Genomic DNA, 24,585 nt, shown 5'->3' with positions numbered 1-24,585 from the left:
ATGAGGTGACAGTAATTAGTAATTAGAAAATATTCACTTTTGTTTCCTGCGATGAATGTGCTTCAGTTTGTCACTCTTCACACATCAATATTATAGTTATTTTCTCCCAGGAGTATCTTACATACCACTGCCTTGTGGTTAGTCCTGGCAGGGACAAAGGCTATGGGAGAAAACTCTGAAAGAAAAACTGGAGTGGGGCTCCAAAGGCGGTTGGAAGGCATACTATGTCCCCTCATGGCAGTCCTGCAACCGAAGTGATACCCGATGTATTGGTTTGCCTTTCCTCTGGACACTATCATTTAGGTTGAGAGGGAGACCGTGATGCATGGGTGACTCACGTGTCATCATATTTATTGCCCAGGCATGTAGCATCCTGGAGAGGACACTTCTGCGACGTCTAAAGACACTGGAACAACACGGGAAGTGGCAGTCACCAGTTATAAGCTCTGTCTGATTGGCGTAAGCCCCCAGCCAATAAGGTGTTGTCCCGCCACTACCTGCCTGCTTCATAGGGTATGTGGAGCTTAGAAGTGATCTTCAAGTGGGTAGATGAAGTACGCCTATGAAAAACAAAAAGGAAATAATAAACTAACTGCCATTTCATATTGCTACCCAAAATGTCAAAACTGTGTGTCCAAGATACATTGGCGATACCCAAGAGGTTGATTTTATTCGTAAGACTGCAGTTATTGATAGGGAGCTACATTGCTTGAATTTGGACATTGTGGGACTACAGGAGATGCGGCTACCAGACAGATGTTCTATTAGAGAAGCTAATTACACGTTCTTCTGGCAGGGGAAGTCACAAGATGAGCCAAGACTACACAGTGAAGGATTTGCGGTTAAAAACACCCTCCTGAACAGTATTGCGCCACCGTCTGGTGGAATAGAGCAGATTCTTACTTTACAAGTATGCTCTTCAAGTGGAACTATCACCATCTTTAATAGGTATGCTCCCATCTTATCATCCAGTGTAGAATAGAAGGATTTGTTTTATGATTTATTCAGCGACAGAATAGCCAAAATGCCTGGCTCAGAGTCACTATATATTCTAGGTGACTTTAATGTTCAAGTTGGGTCAGATAATGTCATGTGGCTGACTTGCCTGAATCATCATGCAGTGGAAAAAATAAGTGATAATGGCCAGAGGCTGCTAGACGTGTGCCACTTTCATGGCCTGTGTATCACAAACACATATTACCAACATAAAGATGGACCCAAGGTGACCAGAAGACAACCCTGCTCTAATCACTGGCACCAACCTGATTTTGTCATAGCTAGGTGTACAGATCTAAAAAATTTCCTACTGACATGAAGCTATCACAGCGATGACTGCAACACTGACCATGCTTTGGTGGCGAACAGATTGAGCCTCATCCCTAAGAACTATCACCGCGCTTAACAGGGAGGTCAACTGCAGATCAACACGCGTCATGTTCATACCTCCCAATGAAAACAAGAATTTTCCAATAGTTTTGAAAGTGCTTTATCAAGAAACACACAAACAGAAATGAATATTGATAACAAATGAACACAATTTTCTGATGCCGTGTACAACTCTGTAATATTGGCCTATGGAATGAAAAAGATTAGAAACACAGACAGTTATGAGCAAAATTTGGAGGAGATGGAACCAGTCATTGAGGCTAAACAGAAAGCGCTGCTTGCTTATAAAAGAAACCCAAATGGAAGAACTCGGGATGACTGATGAGAAACAAAGAACAGGGCACAGCACAAATAACTATGGCAAAATTTATGTGCAGATATACAGAAAGCTGCCAATTATGGAGCCAATGAGGCAATGTACAATGGTATTAAGAAAGCAGATGGTCCAACTGTCATAAAAACAGCTCCTCTGAAGATGAAGACAGGAGAAGTTATTACTGATGAAGGCAAGCAGATGGAGTGCTGGGTTGAACACTACATCGAGCTGTATGCAGCTGGAAATGTAGTAAGCAAGGATGCACTTGATGCCACCAAACAAATGCCAGTTATGGAAGAGCTTGATGCAATGCCCACTAGAAGAACTCTGCAGATCAGTAGATTGCCTAGCTAATGGAAAGGCTCCACATGAAGACGGGATCCCTGCAGAGATTATTAATATAACAAGCCTGTCCTTCTACAGTACCTACCTTCACCTCTCACAACCATCTGGGAAGAGTCTATGTCCCACTAAGTATGCGAAGTAGAAAGATTGTTATTTTGTATAAACAGAAAGGAGACAGAAGTGATTGCAACAATTACAGAGGCATTTCACTGTTGAGTGTAGCTGGAAAGGTTTATGCAAGGGTCATCCTAATGCGACTGCAATTCCTAGCATCTAGAATCTGCCCAGAATCACAGTGTGACTTCAGACCTGACTGATCAACTGTGGACATGATTTTTTTCTCTATGACAACTGCAAGAGAAGTACCGTGAGCAGCGGACTGCATATTGCTTGCAATTTAGTTTTTAATGTGAATAGTTCATTCTTCCATACTCCATTTTTCAGTCTACCCATGACAGCTGATGCTTTTGCAATTCTGTTGATAATCTCAGTGTCCACAGACAACTTGCTACATATTATAGATCCCAAGTAGGTAAAATCATCAATTACCTAGAGAGGATTGCTGTCAATGCTGATGGATGGAAGTTTGGTGGTTCCCTGTGCCATGATCTTAGTCTTCTGGAGGCTGATGGTAAGACCAAATTTTCCACATGCATGTGATAGCATGTTGATTAGATACTGCAGCTCATCTTCGAGTTTGCTACCAGAGCTGCATTGTCTGCATGTAACAATGTGTGAATCACAATTGTATTCACTTAGGTCTTGGCCCTTAGATGGACAATGTTGAAGAGATTTTTGTCAAACCTTGTATGTAAATACACTACATCCTCACAGTCGTCAGAAGCAAATCTCAGCAGAAGGGAAAAGAAAATGCCAAACAGAGTAGGAGCTAACACACACCCCTGCTTTACATTGCTATTTACAGGGAATGACTCCTATTTTTTGCCGTTGAAACAGACTGTTGCTTGCATTTTCTCTTGGAAGTAGTGTAGTTGGGCATCCAATCTTCTGTAGCAACTTGACGAGGTCAAAGCATTTGATTTACCGAGCAGAATTGTGCTCTCCAAGTTGCTGCAGAAGATTGGATGCCCACCTAGACGACTATGAATAACTGTCTCTTTCCATTAGAAAATGCAAGCAACAGTCTGTTTCAAAGGCAAAACATGGGAATCATTCCCTGTAAATAGCAATGCAAAGCAGGGGTGTGTGTTAGCTCCTACTTTGTTTGTCAAGTTGTCTGTGGACAATGAGATTATCAACAGAATTGCAAAAGCATCGGATGTCATGGGTAGATTGAAAAACAGAGTATGGAAGAATGAACTACTCACATTAAAAACTAAATTGCAAGTATATAATGCTTGTGTTATCAGCACCCTTTTGTATAGCTGTGAGACATGGACAACTCTTGCTAAACACGAATCCTTTTCTTGGAAGAATAAAGTACCCATCACCAAAGTATTACGGCTCACAAGCACAATCAGCATTCATGCACTGCTGAGCCACCGACGTCTAAGGTGGCTGGGACATGTCAGGCACATGGATTCTGAGCGAATATGAAAAAAAGTACTGTACAGAGAACTTCAGGAGGGTGAGGCCAGTAGAAAGATCACACCTTCACTTCAAGGATGTCTGCAAGAGAAATCTGACCAAGGCCAGCATCAATCCAAGTCAGTGGGAAAATACAGCTGGTGACCATGTCAAGCGATGACAAGCTTTGCACAATGGGGTTGAACTTCCAGAGAATGAACACATGCAAGAAGACATCAGGAAGAGGGCAAGACGGAAGGGGAGAGCAGCCTCTGGTAGAAGTCTTTCACATTTCAAGTATCCAAACTGCAGTAGTGACTGCCATTCTCGAATGGGACTTTTCAGCCATAGCAGATGTTGCAGAGTCTGAACCAACTATACTATACTGTCATCCTTCGATGATGGACAGATGCCATGCAAGAAAGAACTCTTCAGACATACATTGCTAACATGAACATTAATACAAAAAAAAACTTTATCAAACGTGGAAAATTTAGATGCAGAATTGAAAATTGGTTTATCTGGTACTTAAAACTGTTTTAGCCCAGAGATGTTTATATTGTGAATGAAGAGAACCTGGTAAAGGAGGAGCCAATTGCTGATTCATATCAGAACATACACTAATCATTTCAACAGACCCACGTTCATTGTGGTTGCTATGAATGAAACAGAGTGCAAGATTGTTAATCCCTTTGACCCTGCTGGTTTTTTGCACCGAGCAGTGGTCATTGCCATGGTAACCTACCACTGCTGTGGTGATGTTGCTGTGGTGGTTTACGCACACTGTTGTCTATTCTTGCCCATGTTATTATTGACATGCCTTGTGGTGCTTTCTTGCAGCACAGTGTAATTTGCCACAATTCAATGAACTTTTCTTAAACCAAGGGATTGTTGCAATGGCAATTTATCAACAATTTGCAGCTCTTGGTAACAATAATGTATTATGAAAATAAGCAAATTACTTGCGATTTATTTTGATAGTGTCAGGAATGATTTTATTGGAGGAATTAATGCGTATACACTACATGTGTACAATGTTTATTTAAAATTCTTTTTGTGTGTGTGGTACAATTCAGTACAAGGTATTGCACATAGTCCAATATCACACTCTTCACAACAAACACGTTTCCCTTCTTATTTTCTTTCCATGACACCTTTGTTGGTGTATCACGCTGTACAGTGTCTCGTTGGTGCACGTTTCTTCTCAGTGGAAGGAATATGTCTAGGAAGGTGTTGTCTCACTGATCATGTTGGGGCTGACACGTGGCAAGGGTGACCCACTTTTCTTCGCTAAGAGGAAATGTAGTATATTTTTCCAAGTGACCTTTCAACAAGTTGAATTTGGAACGCAAGCCTCTCCTGCCTGAACAGTGTGTCTGCTACCTGACAAAATAATTATTCCACATAACAGAAATGCAAGTGACATCTGTTAGATAACACTTATACTTGATAGTGCTGCACTTCTGGCCGATACCAACCCTTAATACATTTTGTAGAGCTTCTCAAATGTTGCTGATAGCATGGCAAAGAGCCACTCATAGAACAGGCAGTGCAGCACCGCGAGGCACCCCAAAATCACAGTGGAGGGCATGTTTGGCAAGGCAATGTGCCTGCGCAAGTCCAGTTTGTAGAGCGTGGTGCAGCCCTACAGCAGATCCTGAGCCCATGTTATAGAGCCCAATTGAGAGATTAAATCATTATTGCCAAGTCTCCATCATTGGTGCTTGAACAGTGATTTATAGTGTCACATGAGGAATTGTAAAAGAAGACGGCCATCGTTTATGTCAGCAATGTTGTTTGCACAAACCCCTCGTCATTAAGTGGTGTTTGGCCACATGTTGGAAAGTTTGCTGTAGAGCAGGGCCTCCCAACCTTTTCAGCTGGTGGACCCCTTCTTCAGTCGAAAATCCATGGCGGACCCCTGTGATCCAGCACCCCCCCACCCCACCCCACCCCGACCCCCACCCCCACCCCCCAACCCCCACCCTCCCACGGGCCGAAGTATCAATAGTCTTTGATTTAGAGACGAATGAAAACAACTTGAAGGTTAAAAATCAACTTATGAAATAAGTAGTGCACTGACAAATCAAGTTTAACATTTAATGATGCTTGGGGCCAGCGAGTGCTGTGATTGGTCGACAAAGCTCGCTCCACGCATGCGTAAAAGGTTTCAGCGCATCTACCGACGTGAGCTGGTGCACAAACAACCCCCGTATTGTTGTGAAACAGTTTATTAGGGAAGCTGCATTCTCCGGCACTAAACTGTGTATGCATTCTCACTTAAGGAACCGCATAGGCTTGTTGGGAATACGACCTGAAGTAAAACTACACATTTTTTCACATGGAAAAAAAAAGTGATGAATTTGATTTTCACATTTTTATTCAATAATTTTACTCATTATATTACACGATTTGGTAAAGGGTGGCCACGGACCCCCTAGAAAGAGCCAGCGGACCCCTATTTTATGTTTCCATTTTGATAGAATGCTGTAGCGCTTTGCCTGCAAACTATATGTTTTCCGTTTTGTTTAAATTTTAAGAGAGTGTTGTTGGAACTGTCATTTTAGCATGCTGGGGAAAATGTAACCATTGAAAATGATAAAATTGAACATTTACAAACACCTGTACCAAGCAAAACAAGATGCATGTTAACTCAATTCATACCGAAAAAATATGGACTACATTTCTGCTTATGTAGAAACAAAATATCTGTGTTATGTGTTTTTGTACCTTGGGAATGCAAATGTAAACTGATGAGCCAAAGCAATATCACCACTTGCTTAATAGTATGTTGGTCACTACTGGAATGCTAAACAGCAGCGATTTTGCAAGTTATGGATTCAACAAGTCCTTTTCAGATCTCTGGAAGTTTGTTTCACCAGAATTTCGTTCACATGTCCCAAAATTATTGTAAATTATGGTTAGGTTGTTTTTGAGCTTGGAGTTGATGCCAAAGAGCATGCCAGATATGCTTATAGAGGTTTAGATCAGGTGAATTTGATGGCTGAGGCACCAATCTTCACTCTTACATTCCTCAAACTACTGTAACCTAGCAACGCAGATAGCTATCCTGCTGAAAGGTGCCATCATTGTCGGGGAACACCTCAAAGCATGAGGGGCTGCTGGAGGCCCACAACAGAGTTCATGTAGTCCACAGCTGTGATGCTTTCTTCGATTACTGGCACAGGTTCCATGGAAGCCCATGTGAATGACTCTCATATCATTCCTGCAAGCCTGGCTTCGTGTCACAGTGCATATTTTAAGCAGCCACTCACCTGGATGCTGAGACACAACCATCGACTGAATGTAACAAGAAACATGATGCATCAGACCAGGCTGCATGTTTCCATTAATCCATGGTTTAATTTTGATGATCCTGTGCATACTGCTGTCACAATTGATGATGTCATCAGGTCAACAAAGGAACATGTAGGGATTGTCTCATGTGGAACTTCATTTTGAACAATGTGCACCAAAACACTTCTTCCTTCCTCTGGGACACCGTCAGATGGTAGCATGGCTCAACCAGCATCAGCCACCATAGGGAGGACATGTGTTTCGGGACAGTACACTTCAGTGACTGAAGGGAGCGTAGCTCACACATAGGAGTCGCCAGTGGGGTGACTGTGTCTCCGGCCATCAGCGGCCTTACAGATTGCATCCACTGCATCCACCAGCAGAACAGCCACACCTCTTGGGTTGCTGGATAAGCTAGGAGCTAGGTGCAATCCACGTCATCAGCCTTTTGGATGACAGGCATCATGTCCAAGAGATGGACAGCAGTGGCAAATGAGGTGAGGCACCTTGAATTGTAGTAAACAACCACACCTGCAATTGATGAGTTGCATTGGGGCTGGAACATCATGTCATTAGCTTTTTATGTCCTTGCACAGTGACAAGGGGAAAGGGAGTTCCCAGTGACATATACAAGGGTTTATTGTGTAAGGTGAACAATATATAACATCTGACATTATAGCAGGAAAGACACTTCTAGATCCCAGTGACATATACAAGGGTTTATTGTGTAAGGTGAACAATATATAACATCTGACATTATAGCAGGAAAGACACTTCTAGATCTGTACTGGTCCCAGAATAGTGATTGAAGCTGTAGCAAGGCTGACAGTGTCGATAGCTGAGAGATGGTGGCAAAGTTTGATCACCGACAACTGAACGGGACATGGTGAGGCTGACGGGTGGCAAGAATGTTGCTGGCATCAGGTAGGAGCGCTTTATCAGCGGGGTGGCCTGGGAAGTGACAGTGTCAGTAAAATGTGCTGGTGTTGAGCGAATGAACCAGGGATAGTGTCAGCAGGCATGGGGGCCAATGGAAGTGATTGCTTGACCAATGGTGGTCCCCAAGTATGTGACAGTACCGACTATCATTAAGATTGATATGAGGCTCTGACTGATGAGCGGCAGGTGGCTGGTGTAATTGCCCAGAGCGGAGAACCATCTTGATGTTGGTAGCCTCGTCATGGCCTGTAAAGGTAGGTGGATTGCTATGCACCTAATCACGTGATGATGATAACAGTGACTAAATTTTGTGCACAGAACTGTGTAGCCACATGACCATGAATGTAGAAAATTGTTCCATGATTACAGTGCCGCTACTCGTGTGTGCAGAGTGTAGCAGGAAATTGGTGCCTCAGATGGGGAAATTGGCTATGGCCCAGCCCCTAGGTGACCTGCAGGACATGGGGTTGACGATGGTGGCTGATGTGCTGTGGTTAGGGGCCAGTTACAATAATAAGTATCAAATGAATTCTGTTCTGTCAGTCTTAATGACAGTTTGGGCAGAAAGAAACTAAAATTTTTTGATTACATGATGAAAGCCTGCTAGTAAATAGAATCATTAGTAATTACAACAGCTTTATTTGCAGTAATTGGCATAACATGCTCTCTTTGTGCTAATATTTTAATGAAATTGTGAGAGTTTCTATGTTAAACATATGGGAAGCTATTGTTATTAGAAATATGTCTATTTAGGACCTATATTTATTTTGTTTGATAGTGAAAATTAGTAACATAATTTTTTTTAAAAGTTTGTATTACTTTATTTTCAGATTGTGGTTGAAAAATGTCAAGAAAAAGGCATATCTAAGTATGTGTGAGTTTCCTGCAAAAATGATGGAGGTCGTGAGTAATAGCAAAGTTTTCATGTATCCAGTATTGTTGCCGCCCCAACCCTTTCGTTGTGACGGCCCTGTTAGGCCTTGCTTTGTTCGTGGTGAAGAACAGTTAGTATTTTTGTAAATATTTGTTGTTAGTGCTACATTTATAATACTTCAAAATAGAGAAGAATTAATTGTTCATTATATAAGGGTTGCTCAGAAAGTAATGCACCACATTGGATTTTTTCAGCCGAAAACAATGTTAAAAAAATGTGAAATGTTACATATGGATTATTTGAAGTCTCCTGATTGAGCACATCAAGTTTCCGTCACTTCCAACAGATAGTGTAGCTGCAGGACAGTTTCAAAATGGTGTCTGTACATTACAAGCTACAGGGTGTTTCAAAAATGACCGGTATATTTGAAACGGCAATAAAAACTAAACGAGCAGCGATAGAAATACACTGTTTGTTGCAATATGCTTGGGATAACAGTACATTTTCAGGCGGACAAACTTTCGAAATTACAGTAGTTACAATTTTCAACAACAGATGGCGCTGCAAGTGATGTGAAAGATATAGAAGACAACGCAGTCTGTGGGTGCGCCATTCTGTACGTCGTCTTTCTGCTGTAAGCGTGTGCTGTTCACAACATGCAAGTGTGCTGTGGACAAGATGGTTTATTCCTTAGAACAGAGGATTTTTCTGGTATTGGAATTCCACCGCCTAGAACACAGTGTTGTTGCAACAAGACGAAGTTTTCAACGGAGATTTAATGTAACCAAAGGACCGAAAAGCGATACAATAAAGTATCTGTTTGAAAAATTTCAACGGACTGGGAACGTGACGGATGAATGTGCTGGAAAGGTAGGGCGACCTCGTACGGCAACCACAGAGGGCAACGCGCAGCTAGTGCAGCAGGTGATCCAACAGCGGCCTCGGGTTTCCGTTCGCCATGTTGCAGCTGCGGTCCAAATGACGCCAACGTCCATGTATCGTCTCATGCGCCAGAGTTTACACCTCTATCCATACAAAATTCAAACGCGGCAACCCCTCAGCGCTGCTACCATTGCTGCACGAGAGACATTCACTAAGGATATAGTGCACGGGATTGATGACGGCGATATGCATGTGGGCAGCATTTGGTTTACTGACGAAGCTTATTTTTACCTGGACGGCTTCGTCAATAAACAGAATTGGCGCATATGGGGAACCGAAAAGCCCCATGTTGCAGTCCCATCGTCCCTGCATCCTCAAAAAGTACTGGTCTGGGCTGCCATTTCTTCCAAAGGAATCATTGGCCCATTTTTCAGATCCGAAACGATTACTGCATCACGCTGTCTGGACATTCTTCGTGAATTTGTGGCGGTACAAACTGCCTTAGACGACACTGCGAACACCTCGTGGTTTATGCAAGATGGTGCCCGGCCACATCGCACGGCCAACGTCTTTAATTTCATTAATGAATATTTCGATGATCGTGTGATTGCTTTGGGCTATCCGAAACATACAGGAGGCGGCGTGGATTGGCCTCCCTATTCGCCAGACATGAACCCCTGTGACTTCTTTCTGTGGGGACACTTGAAAGACCAGGTGTACCGCCAGAATCCAGAAACAATTGAACAGCTGAAGCAGTACATCTCATCTGCATGTGAAGCCATTCCGCCAGACACGTTGTCAAAGGTTTCGGGTAATTTCATTCAGAGACTACGCCATATTATTGCTACGCATGGTGGATATGTGGAAAATATCGTACTATAGAGTTTCCCAGATTGCAGCGCCATCTGTTGTTGACAATTGTAAATACTGTAATTTCGAAAGTTTGTCTGCCTGAAAATGTACTTTTGTCCCAAGCATATTGCAACAAACGGTGTATTTCTATCGCTGCTCGTTTAGTTTGTATTGCCGTTTCAAATATACCGGTCATTTTTGAAACACCCTGTATGTGCTGTCATTGAATTTCTCGTCGCAGAGAAAGCAAGCATGGGGAATATTCACGAATGTTTGTGCAAAGTCTGTGGAGCATCTGTTGTTAACAGAAGTACACTTAGTCACTGGGCATGGAGGGTCAGGTCATCAGAAGATGATTTGGCGGAGCTCCATGATTTACAGCAGGTCAGGGAGACCATCCATGACTGTTACACCTGACACGTTGGAGCAAACTGATGTTATCATTCGCAAGGACAGACTGTGACGTCCCTTCCCTCTTCCTTCGCTCGCCGGGGTGAGACATGACTTGTAACATAGTTCGTCCCCGTCGGTATGACATGGAGCAGCACCTGTAACTCTCGTAAGAACATAACTCCTTGCATGGCTTCGAAATATTCTGTTTACTGTCCGCAACAGTCTTCTTGTAAGCTTGTGCGAACTGATAAACTGCAATCATTTAATTTTATTTTTATGCCCAGTTAGTTCCGTGATGAAATAAAATCTTGATTCTTGATTTAATCATTATGGTCGTTTTTCACATCGTACCTAGCGAGGATGAAATTTTGCTGTCTGCTATTCTGTTGCAATGCCGTTGCTACATCCAGTTATTAACAACAGTCCATTGTAACTCCAGAGATAACTTATGTTGGAGTAATTGTTTTTTTAATATGCCATAATACTGGTTTAAACTAATCACTTTTCGCTGTCCATTATTCATGTACTCATTTAGTCACTTAAAATGTTTAAAGAGTCAATCAACTTGCATTAATACACATTGTATTCTCCATTTAATGAGTTAGGTGACACATAAGATTTATCTTTTGACTCCGATTTTATTGTTCTGTCTGTAATTAATTGTTTGTTCCTACAACACACGTACACCGATTATCTTCTGTTCAGTTCAGTAATCGTGATGCTGACAACAACTTTTGACTAATCGGCGTACTTGTCTTTCTTTGTGTCTTCGTTTTATTGTGTCCTACTCAAGACTACGAATTGCTTTTCTGTCGTTGATCCATTGCTCTCGAGGTTTGTTACTGTTTTATCAGTACGAAGGCTAAGTCCGATAAACTAATATCACTCAATTGAAGTCTAACACCCGTCTTACTATAGCGTCACATTGAGAATGGTAAAAATTAACTTTCATCAGTCGAATGACTGAGCAATACTTAAGTCTCTACCTCACGAATTACCAAACTTCCAAAACTAAAACAATCTAATAGTGTTTGCATCCAGACAACTATCGCAAAAGTACTCTTGAGTGACTCAAGCACAACTAACTAACTGAACATTTCCATATCCGAGTTGCATTGTAGTAGCATTGAATTTCCTTTTTGATGCGGCTACAACTCTCTTCCATGGTAAATGTTATCTTTGACTGAATTACTTTCTTGGATTTAACCTTCATTCATATGATTTTGAATTTATTCTATAGATGTTTGATAAAGGATATATGATAACCCTTTCCTCTCATCTCCCCTTTTTGTAAGCTATTCTCAGTATTTGAGTGATACAGGTATTAATCAAAATGTTAGCAGTGTAGATTTTATCGTCAATAGTTGCCGTCACTGTCAAGATAACTCACTTCCCTACACTAAGTTTCTAAAAAAATTGTTAATTGGGGTTTTCTGTCCTTGGGACATTACAAGATACATTCGCAGAAGACATTTCGGAAGACGTTTTGAGAACAATGAGGAGGTGATTCATACAGTGAAGCACTGGCTCTGCCACCAGGCCAAGGATTGGTTCCAGCAGGGCATACTCACCCTTGTTTTGCGCTGGAGGAAGGCTGTAGAAAAAACATTGTGGTGCATTACTTTCAGGGCAATACTCGTAATATGTAATTTGTTTCCGTGATTCAAAAAAGTTGATTATGATTTTGGTTCAGCACTGCAGCTGAGGACTATTTATCACACACATCTGTATGTCTTTCACAGTTATACTTAAGTGGCTTAATACAGATACTTTTATTATTATTCTCTTAATTTGTTTTGAATGCTTCAGCTATTAGTTCCCTCTTGCATCTTTAAACACTACCATACTGTGTGATACTGGTGTATGAAAAACTGATTGACATTACTAAATAGCCATAGTGATGTATTACCACTGTACTATGCATTTAAACGTATTAGACCTCATTGCTGGATAGTTCTGATCAGTATTTGATGTACAGTATTTGCATTAGAGTTCATCTCAATGATATAATTGTAATTATGGTACTAAAATTGCAGGACATTATATAGTGGAATCTCACTGTGAGCATATGGTCTCCTTGTCCATAGGCTACTTAATACAAACAATGCCTCATTATTGTTTGTGCCCAGACACACAGTAATCTCAGTCTGGTCTTCAACTTTTATAGTGCCTCTGAGTAAAGATAAAGTTGCAGCAAAACTAAAAGCATCTGCAGACTGCAGATTAAAGGAGGCAAAGAAACATTCACAGATATAGTAAGAGTTATCAGTAAAATCATCTGCACTGCCGTACAGTGCATTTTAGTGTCTTGCTGTATCCTCAGGGACATCACTCTCAGGTGGACTTAATGTAGATGACATAGATCAAATTTAGATCTCCTTGCTAAGGTAACGTCATTAAGTGAATTGTAGACTGTCAGAAAATAATTATGCCCATGTAGTTACTGATGTCAGTTTGTGTTTTACACCTATTATTGCTGGCCAAAGAGGCCGTGCGGTTCTAGGCGCTATAGTCTGGAACCGAGCGACCGCTATGGTCGCAGGTACAAATCCTGCCTCGGGCATGGATGTGTGTGATGTCCTTAGGTTAGTTAGGTTTAATTAAGTTAGGTTTAATTAGTTTTAAGTTCTAGGCGACTGATGACCTCAGAAGTTAAGTCGCATAGTGCTCAGAGCCATTTGAATCACGTATTATTGTTGCCATACCTTCCAGTTTCTTGAGTAATAGATGTATTGAGCTAAGTTATTCTGTATTACTTTACACAAGATATGAATTGCTTTGCACAGTGTCGTATTTTGTGTTCAGCGTCTAGACAGAGTATGTTTCAAGTTATGAGGCATTTATCCCAAGACACCAATGATATAGCTTTTTATATTCAACATTCAGTCAGCCTCAGTGCTCAGATTCTTATATTTCAAATTCTTCTTAGTCACCTTACTATTAATATTGCACAGTTTGTTGGATAAATTTAATAGTCCTAGAGCTCTGAAAATTTGCCAGTGATGCCGTAAGTACACCTTATTGTGTATCTTGAGGTAGTCATTCTTCATCAAGATAGGGTAGCCTGATATTAGTTGGTATCAAGGTATACTTTGCAAAGCCAACATGTGTTACCTTGAATGGGTTTCACTATTACTTTTTCATAGTTTTTCATATGTAGTCCTTAATGTTGTCCAACCACTGTTAGAGACTCTGACTCTGCGCTTATTCTTCCCCTTTTAACCACAAATGTGTCTGATATCTGTCAATGTTCGAATTTTTCAGACAATTTTGGCACTAATCATCCAGAGATTTCTTTCTTCATGGTAGTTTCAGCAAGTTCTGAGCCTCACTTTTGACATTACATTCCAGTTGTAAGATGGTACCTTTTGTATTTGCAATAAATTTCTTGCAACAACTTTAGCTGAGGTTATAATTCCTCTTATTTCATTTCCCACCTCAGACCTTATTATTTCATGCATTTGCAGGGTTATTCATGTGTGTTGGGTTACACACCTGCCAAATCCAACTATGGCGTTGCAAAATGCTGCTCTATCTGTCTCAGACCTTGTCCTTCATCCTTTCACCTCAGGTATTGTCTGTCAGTGTTAGCTCTGGGGTGCACAGTGCTATTCATGGTAGTTATTATTATTATTATCATCATTATTATTTTATACTAATCTTTTCCTTTATTTGTTATTGTACTGCGTCTCTCACTAAATATTATTATGACACATCAAATCCCCTACTTGTCAATACACATTTTCACATGCACTTAATTAGTTCAAGGTCAGTAAAATATTCCCTCCAAAATAAGATCTACAAACAACTTGGACAAGACTCATGCTAGATATATTAACATAATTGTCCACATGTTATCCTGGACTGAACTTTGATCAAGCATGTTCTCTCCTCGTTGTCTGTGCAGCCAGCAACCACAAGATGCTCTGGAGACAATAGTTAATCAGTGTACTCACCCTTCATGCATACTTGTCTGTACAAAAGAATTCATATGCATCTATTCTTGACTTAATTGTATGCTTCACACATATGTAATCTCAACTTAATGTGGCACACAAAGGAATGTTTCAACCTAAGGTATGTCACTCATAAATCTTATGCAGCCATGATTACAAAATGTGCCTGTTGTTTACAGCAAAAGGCCACTATGCAATCAAGTTGTCTTCAAAATTTAATTAATTAAATGAATGAAAAACTCTCCCTCGAGTCTACAAACAGATGCCACCTCAAAAGGAATGGACAGGTGTGTACTTCAAGCTATATATTTCACGTACAATACCCTCATTGAGAATATAATTCATGGAGCACATATGAAAGTGAACTGTTCATCTCCAATGTCAGCATATGAGCGCCTAACATGATGCCACCAAAGAACAGATGTGCTTCTGGAAAGTGTTGGGTGGGGTAGGTGGAAGCCTGACTACCAACCATGGCCTCCCAAACCTGCAGATCCCCACTCATCTTTGCTCCTCATGTCTTCTTTGCTACCCAGAAAATAAAATTAAAGTTGATGGCACCATGAGACTGTACACTCAGTATCTATGAAAGCTATCTTGTGACATTTGTGCGGATGACACACTCCATGCCACTCAAATTTCCATACCAATCACCAGAAGCAGACAGAAATGAATCACATAAATAAAATCGCTGATACAACGAGGACAGTTGAGAATAAAGAAGGGATGAAAAATAATGTAATAAAATGCATCCATCTGTCTACCATAGCTCACTGGTATGACTATTCCAAAAAATAAATAAATAAAATAAAATAAATAAATGATTGTACTAGGAATAAAACATGGCATGCAGGTCTATCCCAAGTGACTAAAAGTGAAAGGAGAAAGGTTGTAGGCTTTCACTGTATCCATTACCTTGTCCACAGAGCAGAATTTAGTGCCAAACAATAGTTTGACCCTGGTGCAGTATTCTTGAAAAACTCCTTTCTTTACTGTTTCATTTACAATTTCTGTATTTTTTTGTATACCAAGGTACTTGTGAACCTCTCCATGTTCGAGATTTCTAATACTGATACTTTCATCCAAATGAGTGTCCTCTGCCTGTACAAGTTCCCTCTAACAATGCTTTGTTCTGCATTTTCGTCAGTGCCAGGTTGAATGCAAAAGTCATCACTTAATCATTTGACAATACGAACCGTTCATTTTGGTTCATGTCATTTCTAGCAAATAGTTTAAAGTCATCTGTTTAAAAGAGATAGATAATTAATTAATTTGTGGTTTTCATGAAGCTTATAGCCAAAAGTGTGTCTGTCTGGAATAAAGAGTTGAGCATATGTAAATTAAGAGTAGAAACTAAGAATTGTCTTGAAATACTACCGTTTTTGTCTATATAATCCATTACTATAAATGTTATTGTCCATTATTTGTGTGTAGTCTGGTGTTCCATTGTTCCAAGCTATTACTGTTATGCAAACTATGTCAATTATATATCAAAAGAGGCTCCAACATTCAAAATGAAGAACAACAGTAGTGTAACTTCTTTAAGTCATACATAGGCAAGTCAAAGCACACAATCTCATGCATAAAAATAATTTGTACCAGAAAGTGGCTGCTTGCAGTCTTTCCTGAATATGTTGTGTGCCTGGATGATATATAAGTCAAAACTTAGGTGTGTTTGATCTCTGTTATTAGATGAAAATGTTTTATATTTCTCAAATATTACGTGCATATATCTGTGTGTTCACCACTTACCAAACATATGATAGTGGCGATTCTACTGATACTGTGTTAGATATCTCAACATACTCTTATTCATATTTTGTGTGTACATCCATACATGGTTTATATGTTATCATATATGATCTGGTCAAAAGAGAGAAATTTTGATGTAATTAAAACTGAGTCAGAAATTTAATATAAATTAGTTTCTATTTTTGTTCTGTTTTGATTATATCTAGAATATAATTTTTCTTCTCATTGCAGATTATTGGTGATAGGATTAGAGCAATTCATGGATTATGCGCAAAAAAACCCAGAGTATTTCCCGAAGAAGCTGATATATTGCAATGTTACTCCATACATTTCCAAACTAATGATGCCTCCCAAGGAACCAAGGCAGCTGTATCTTTACATTTACAAACATGCCAATGAGCATCCTTTTAAGGTACATACTATAAATCTTCCAGTGGAACATGTTGAAAGCACATGCAGTGGAAGAGCTATCTGTAATTTCCACTGTGATATTTTACTTGGTAACTGAGTCTTATCATAATACATTGTGAACAAATGTAACAAAGAGTACTATGGATATCAGTTCTCTGAGATTTTCTTCTTGCCGTACAGACCATATCACTCTGTAACAATACGACTGACAAAAAACTCGAGGGAAAGAAAGTGTCATTTTTTTAAAATATTGGAAAGTTGTGTTCCCCGGGACTGTGTATTGGGCATGTTCTCATGCAAGCTAGCTACAGAGTATCCGTGTTTTTTATATATGTTATTAGTGTGGTATAATACACAACACAGCAAGAAAAATTTTGTATCACCAGTGCATGCCTTAAAGACATTCCTATTCTACCTATTCTGACATGGTTCAGAACACACGGTCCTCTGCATTATCTAAATATGTAAACAACCTTACACATAGCCCCATTTGTTGTAAATATATTCATGTTATTGAGTGTCAGTGAGGCAGTTACACGAATACCTTCATTATGTAAACTGTATAATGCTTTTGTGAACAATGTGGGGGATATGGAAATGTACTGTGATTCCAAGAAGATGGATATTTACATTTGTTGGCACACAAATTGTTGCTGTGTGTCAACAGTGATTGTAAACAATAGAATTTGTGAGGTGAATAGCCTAAGTGATGTCTTAAAGATCTGAAATCATTTTCAAAATATAGGTAGTGTTTGTGACTTGTTCTTTACTAGTTGCCCTAGGCCAGCAACTGTGGTATGACAGTATCTCCAACTTCTAATCTGCAGGAACTTCAGCTAGAGTGCCACTGTGATAACCGACTTTGTGGAGGCCACCTGTAACCTTCTGCCAGTAGAATTTTTTTTCTTTCTTTTCCCCCAAAAAGCTGTATTAGCTTTTAATATTAGCTATCTGTTTCTAAAAGCTGCCGGAAGTTGTATTTTCAGTACATGCATAAAAGGAAATTCTCAGCAAAAGTGACTAGCACAGTATCAGCCATACCCTTTGTGACTTCTTCTGGTACTGTGGAAGATAATGCCTTATGTCTTAACATGTATTGTTATCATCCTGTCCTTTCATCTGTTAAGTGTTTCCTATACCTTCCTTTCCTTGCCATTTCTGCATTAACCTCTTGATTTATATTGCCAGGGCAATAAATCTTCAGGCTCCTTCTGTAACATCACATTTCAAACTTTATGATTCTACTTTTATAACTACAATCCATGATTGAATTCCACTCAGCACAGTGTACTCCAGATGTACATTCTCAGACATTTTTCCTTAAATGAAAGTGTGTTTTTTATACTAGTAGACTTATTTTAGTGAGAATAACTCTGTTTGCCTGTGCTAGTTTGCTTCTCATAGCCTCCTCTCTTCACCCACCATGAATTATTTTGCGTAAGAGATAGCAGAATTCCCTCATTCACCAAGTACAGTCAGTTCCACAAAAAGCGTACGCCATAATTTTAAATATAACATCTGCAGTGACATCTCTGGTGGTGGTCTCGAATCTGTAATCAATCAACTTTTGCACGGTGTATGGATAAACATTGTGAGAGTTGAATGTTTTGTTTTGTCGATTGAATTTTAAAACAAATACAAAATATCTGAAGTATCACAAGGCATTATTCCCTGTAAATTTTATATTTTTTTTTTTTTTTTTTTTGGGCCTGATCTTGTCTTTCAAAAGACTGGTGTATGAAGCGTGAAAGATAGCTTCAATGGACTGTCAAACACCTGGTAAAAGTGCATGTTAGGGGATGTTTCTATAAACATGGTTTTGGCTATTTGCAATTATTTACAGCCAGTTTAAACACTGAAAGAAGTGCAAGATTTATTAAAATCCCTTGTGAGGTCCTTTAAGAAGCTATTTGGGTCGAACAACGCAAACTGGGTGCTTCAAGAGGATAATAATCTGAAACATGGCAGCCATCTCTGTACAGTGTGGAAACAAGACAATGGGATGTCTATGATAGACTGAACTGCAATGTCTTGGATGCAAATCTGATGGAAAATGTTAGGTCGTATATTAACATAAATCTTAAAAGAAATTCAGTAAATACTTAGAAATAGCTGTCATATAAAATCAAGACAATATAGAGGTCATTACTGAGAGAATATGAAGAAAATCTTGTGAAAAGCATCCCAAAAGGTGTCAAGCTATAATTGATAATGACGGTGACTGGATTAACTATTAGGTAATTATGCAGTCAGTAATAATTTGTATTTTCATGTAAACGGATATTTCTGATAGTGTCTTATTTCATGCAAATAATGGTGCACACTTTGTTGTGGAACTGACTGTATCTTGTCCCCGGAACTGACTGTATCTGATCACAAAGTTTGGTGTTCAGTTTACTGCTGATCACTGTTGCTTTTGCTAGCCATTTGTTCACTCCTGCCTATGGGCATACAATCATATAGTTTACAGCCCCACTCCCAGATTGCATGTGTTTGAGCTGTTTCTCCACCCCTGTCCACCTCAGCACATGGGCACTTGAGCTGGAACAACCTTCATTTCGCTGTTCATTCCACTTGGCACCTCCTGTAATTCCTCCTCACTGTTACTGAGGATAGCAGTGTCATCTTGTTATCAGGGGCATGAAAGACAAGCAGCAGTTGGGAAGGGAGTGAGGCAGGGTTGTAGCCTGTCCCCGATGTTATTCAATATGTATATTGAGCAAGCAGTAAAGGAAACAAAAGAAAAATTCGGAGTAGGTATTAAAATCCATGGAGAAGAAATAAAAACTTTAAGGTTTGCCGATGACATTGTAATTCTGTCAGAGACACCAAAGGACTTGGAAGAGATGAACATCAACAAAAGCAAAACAAGGGTAATGGAATGTAGTCGAATTAAATCGGGTGATGCTGCGGGAGTTACATTAGGAAATGAAACACTTAGAGTAGTAAAGGAGTTTTGCTATTTGGGGAGCAAAATAACTGATGATGGCCGAAGTAGAGAGGATATAAAATGTAGACTGGCAATGGCAAGGAAAGCGTTTCTGAAGGAGAGAAATTTGTTAACATCGAGTATAGATTTAAGTGTCAGCAAGTCGTTTCTGAAAGTATTTGTATGGAGTGTAGCCATGTATGGAAGTGAAACATGGACGATAAATAATTTGGACAAGAAGAGAATAGAAGCTTTTGAAATGTGGTGCTACAGAAGAATGCTGAAGATTAGATGGGTAGATCTCGTAACTAATGAGGAGATACTGAACAGAATTGGGGAGAAGAGTAGTTTGTGGCACAACTTGACAAGAAGAAGGGACCGGTTGGTAGGACATGTTCTGAGGCATCAAGGGATCACAAATATAGCATTGGAGAGCAGCGTGGAGGGTAAAAATCAAAGAGGGAGACCAAGAGATGACTACACTAAGCAGATTCAGAAGGATGTAGGTTGCAGTAAGTAGTGGGAGAGCAAGAAGCTTGCACAGGATAGAGTAGCATGGAGAGCTGCATCAAACCAGTCTTAGGACTGAAGACAACAACAACTTGTTATCAGTATCTTCTCTCCCTGAATTTTTAATCCACTTGTCAACCGTCATTATATTTCACTCATTGCTTCTTGATAGATTAAACATTAGAGGAGAAAGACTGCATCCCTGCTGTATACCCTTTTTAATAAGAACACTTCCTTCTTGACCTTCTGTTCTTATTGTTCTTGTATATACTGTATATTCCCCAGCTTTCCACCTGTTTGGATTTTCTCTGAGTAAAAAAGGGGTGTAGGGTGGGAGCAACAGGGTCTGGGTCAGAAGATGATGGTAGTAGCTATGTTACAGGTAACTGATTTGAATGTTTTGATGCAAATATATGTGCATTATGTTTTAATTTCAATGTTGTGGTTAATAAACCTTTTGACTTTATATTTTGCCATACATTTTTTCCTTCTTTTCCTTTTCTCCCAAAATGGGTATATTTCATTAGTCTGTGTCAGAGGGATTTCTCTCTCTCTGTTACAGCTCCGATATATTCCTCATTCATTTAATTTTCTTCCTATATCATGGCAAATATTAAGTCCAAAAGCTCAACATTGGATTTTCATATCATTCATATTTCATTATTTGTTTCAGTAATTGCATTTTTGTATTTGTCTTTTCACTTTAGTTAATGGTTTCTTGTAATTGGTTAGTTGTTTTGTTCATGAACAGTATCTGGATTTCTTCAACAGAACTCCTGGCACCATGAAATCAACATTTTGTCCATTTAATATGTCAATGGAAATTATCCAGGACAAAAGCAATGTTGAAATATGAATGAAGTTAGTAAAGCCTCTCTTTTCTCCCTATTTGGGAGGAGCAATGTTATGAACCCTGCCCAGCTAACCTGTTTTCAACTTTTCTTAAATCACTTCTGGTTAATATCTGGATGGTTTTTGTGGTGAGGCCATCAGCCACTGCCCTATGCCATCCTTGTCCAAATGAGCTTTTTCTTCATATATATAAGGGCATTACTTGTTAATGAGATGTTAGGCCCTCACTGTCATTCTTCCTTTTTCCCCCTGCATTTGTATTCCTCTTGTTCTTTTATATACACTAATCCATAGCTTGAATATACTTGTCTATTATTTGAGAATGAGAGCACTTAATGACTTGCAATGAACTTTACACACAACTGCACCCCTCAACACGCGATCTAGTGTCCCCCCCCCCCCCCCACACACACACAAAATAGATTATGAAAGGAAAAAAGTTTATCACTTACTACAATTCCATTGTTCGTGCAGTAAAAGTGCTGCACCATACATGATCTTTTAATTTATTGCTTCTTTACTAATAATTCAATTGACAACACAGTTTGCAGACAGCATTCACGTAAACCATTAATTGAACTTGCAAAAATATATCATTGTACAACATGTGGTTCAGGAGATGTGTGAAAATAAAAAGTGGCAGTTCTAAAGCAGCTTCTAAGAACCTGAGTCAATTTCAGCCAAACTTAGTACACATATTACTTACTATCTAGAAAGAATACTGTGGGGTTAAGGACCAGCAACCTCCTATTGGCGTGGAGGTGAAAATGTGGAGATAGAAGGGAGGAGGAAGATATGGACAGGCAGAGACGGGGAAAGAGGAAATGGAAACAGATATAGGGGGGGAGGAGATGGATAGAGAGGTGGGAGGGGAAAATAGATTGAGAGTGAGGACTGGAGGAGATGGACTAATGGAACTGGAATAAAAACAAGGTGCATTAATGCTGGGTAGTCAGCTAGTATGTCATAACTGGAGACTCGTTAACAATTCCTTCTTCCTTCCTATAACTCAAAGAGAAGAAAGCTGTCACCCTATTTGTTGTCTTATGGTGTGTATTTTTTTTTCAATACTAAGCCTAATATGTGTGATACATTTTGAGGCCATTACTTAATAAATTATGGAGGTGAAGTATTGCAATACTGAGCAATTTAAATAAAGCTATTTGTAAGTGCAATGTTGTTTATTTATAAATGCCATTCTGTCTTGTCAGGTATGAGGCTAAGTTAATCACTTAGCATAAGAATAGCATTCAACTATACCTTTGTTTCAGTTCATTTGCATTAAAATATTGCAAACTCTTGTGTACAGTTAACATCTTCATTTTCAGCATTATTTTGAACATCAGAAGGCACCAGGGACAATTCACTATGTTCTCCCATATGCTTCAAACACGATAAAAGCACCAAAAGACCATCCTAAGGACCTTCTTCCAGAAATATGGTTGAGGTACATCCATCCAAAAGAACAGAAAACGTAAAACACATTAATGGCATTCTCACTTGTTCATTGGTGATGTATTGAGAATACTAGCCATTACTTCAATGAAAACTGAGTCTGAACATGTATTAGGTATAAATTTGAGTTTGTATTGTGTTATAAACATTGTACATTCTGATGTGTAGAGTTAAGGCGCATTAATTATAAGACTGATAACTGCTGTGATCGCATTTAAACATGCCTAGTCTTAAAAACATAATGTGAAATACTTAAGAAGATTATTAGAAGCTTGTATTTTCTTTAAAATAAGGTCTCAAGATTTGTAGATGCTGCATGTACTGTTCCTCTTACTACTTTGTATTATTTAGTTCTTTCTTTCTTCTAGACTCTAAGATTATTGAGTCAGTGATAAATATGTATGTTTTATATAATATAACTGTATGATTGTGCATCCATGAACTGTGGTTGCTTGTGTGTACATTTGTTCACTCAGAAATGCAAATAACATTGAAGCATTTGTATTTAAGCAGAAAAAAATGTCTGTGTCACAACAGGGCCCTTTGCAACTGAATAAATTGTTGCTGGAACAAAGTTGTTCTAAAGCTTTAAGTTGAAGACAAAAGCAACATCTTAAATTTCATAGTCTTTAGTTTCTGGTACTGAAGACTGCTGTTTTAGACAGGTGTACTCTTATGTTTGACTTTTGTTCATGTAGCAAGTTTCTTTAGATTACTAAATGATGTACCAATCTCATAGAAGTTTGGACTTTTCCCACACAGTACCTAGTTTTGTTGAGAAAGACATGGAAGCAGCAGATGGTAATTACGTACTCAGTACATGTGGTTGTGAAGTGGTGCATGAAAGTGAACTGTATTGTTTTTGTAAACTCCAGAATCTGACTGTCTCACTCACTAGTTCACTTAGCTGATACGGAAACTTGGTTTGTTTTCATTTTATCTTGTATGTGAAAGTGAATAGTCTATAATAACATTCAGGTTTTTTATTTACTTACAAATGAGTGCTGCATTATAAGTTTATAACTTTTTTGTTACTGCTAATGTCAGAGTAATTGTTTTGCATTTTTATATTATTTACAAACAACCTAGATCTTAAATTTTCTACAGAGAAAAATGTAAATATTTGAAGTATGCCTAAATTTATTTCTATGAAACATTTGTTGAAAAAATTTTGTTATGTGTACATACAAGGGCATTTGAAATTGTTTGGTTTATTTACATACGTGGATTTCATAATAAACCACATTTCTGGAACCCGATGCAAACTTGAAATATAACTTATTTCACGATACATTTTTAAGGGTATTTGAAAATTGTTTTTCCAAGAAAACAGTGAAACATAATTCCAAGAAAACATATAAAAAACCTTGGCTAACTAAAGGAATAAGAATATCTTGCAACCGTAAAAGAGAAATGTATCTAACAGCAAGAGGGAGTACTGACCTCGAAATTGTTCAATATTATAAAAACTATTGTGCGGTACTAAGAAAAGTTATTAAAAAGTCCAGAAGCATGTGTATCATGTGTGAGATCAGTAACTCTGATAATAAAATTGAAGCAATTTGGAATATCATTGAAAGGGAAACAGGGCAACCAAGAGCACAGGAAGACTTTAGTGCCATAAAACTGAATGACAAGTGTACTAACAAACAATCTGAAATTGTAAATATTTTCAATAATCATTTTTTAAGTGTTGTGGAGATAGTATGATCTAGATCTTCACTAGAAGAGGCAAGACTTCTAATAGAAGAGGCCATACCTGTGCAGTTTGAAACAACTGTATTTCCACGAATCTCTCCCTCTGAAATCAGTAAAATAATAAACTCACTGAAAAGTAAAAGCTCTTACGGAATTGATGGCATTTCCAGCAAGATACTTAAAGCTTGTTCCCCACAGATAAGTAGGATTC

The 24,585-nt window shown here is 39.0% G+C and overlaps 1 protein-coding gene across 2 annotated transcripts in view; it reads left to right on the top strand.

Moving 5' to 3' along the window:
• The window catches only part of LOC126267160 (GON-4-like protein), a 177,936-nt gene extending 154,001 nt beyond the window's left edge, over nt 1-23,935 (top strand). For both annotated transcript variants that reach the window (XM_049972107.1, XM_049972108.1), the window contains 3 exons: nt 8,641-8,814; nt 16,751-16,931; nt 22,550-23,935. In XM_049972107.1, coding sequence (XP_049828064.1) covers nt 8,641-8,814; nt 16,751-16,931; nt 22,550-22,699 — 505 coding nt within the window. In that variant the 3' untranslated portion in view covers nt 22,700-23,935. The remainder of the gene's footprint in view (nt 1-8,640; nt 8,815-16,750; nt 16,932-22,549) is intronic.
• Nucleotides 23,936-24,585: the final 650 nt, after the last annotated feature.

Source organism: Schistocerca gregaria, chromosome 4 (genome assembly GCF_023897955.1).
Source record: "Schistocerca gregaria isolate iqSchGreg1 chromosome 4, iqSchGreg1.2, whole genome shotgun sequence".
Classification (NCBI taxonomy): Eukaryota; Metazoa; Arthropoda; class Insecta; order Orthoptera; family Acrididae; genus Schistocerca; species Schistocerca gregaria.
The sequence above is the reverse complement of the archived record's forward strand: the minus strand, read 5'-3'. Positions and strand labels throughout refer to the sequence as shown.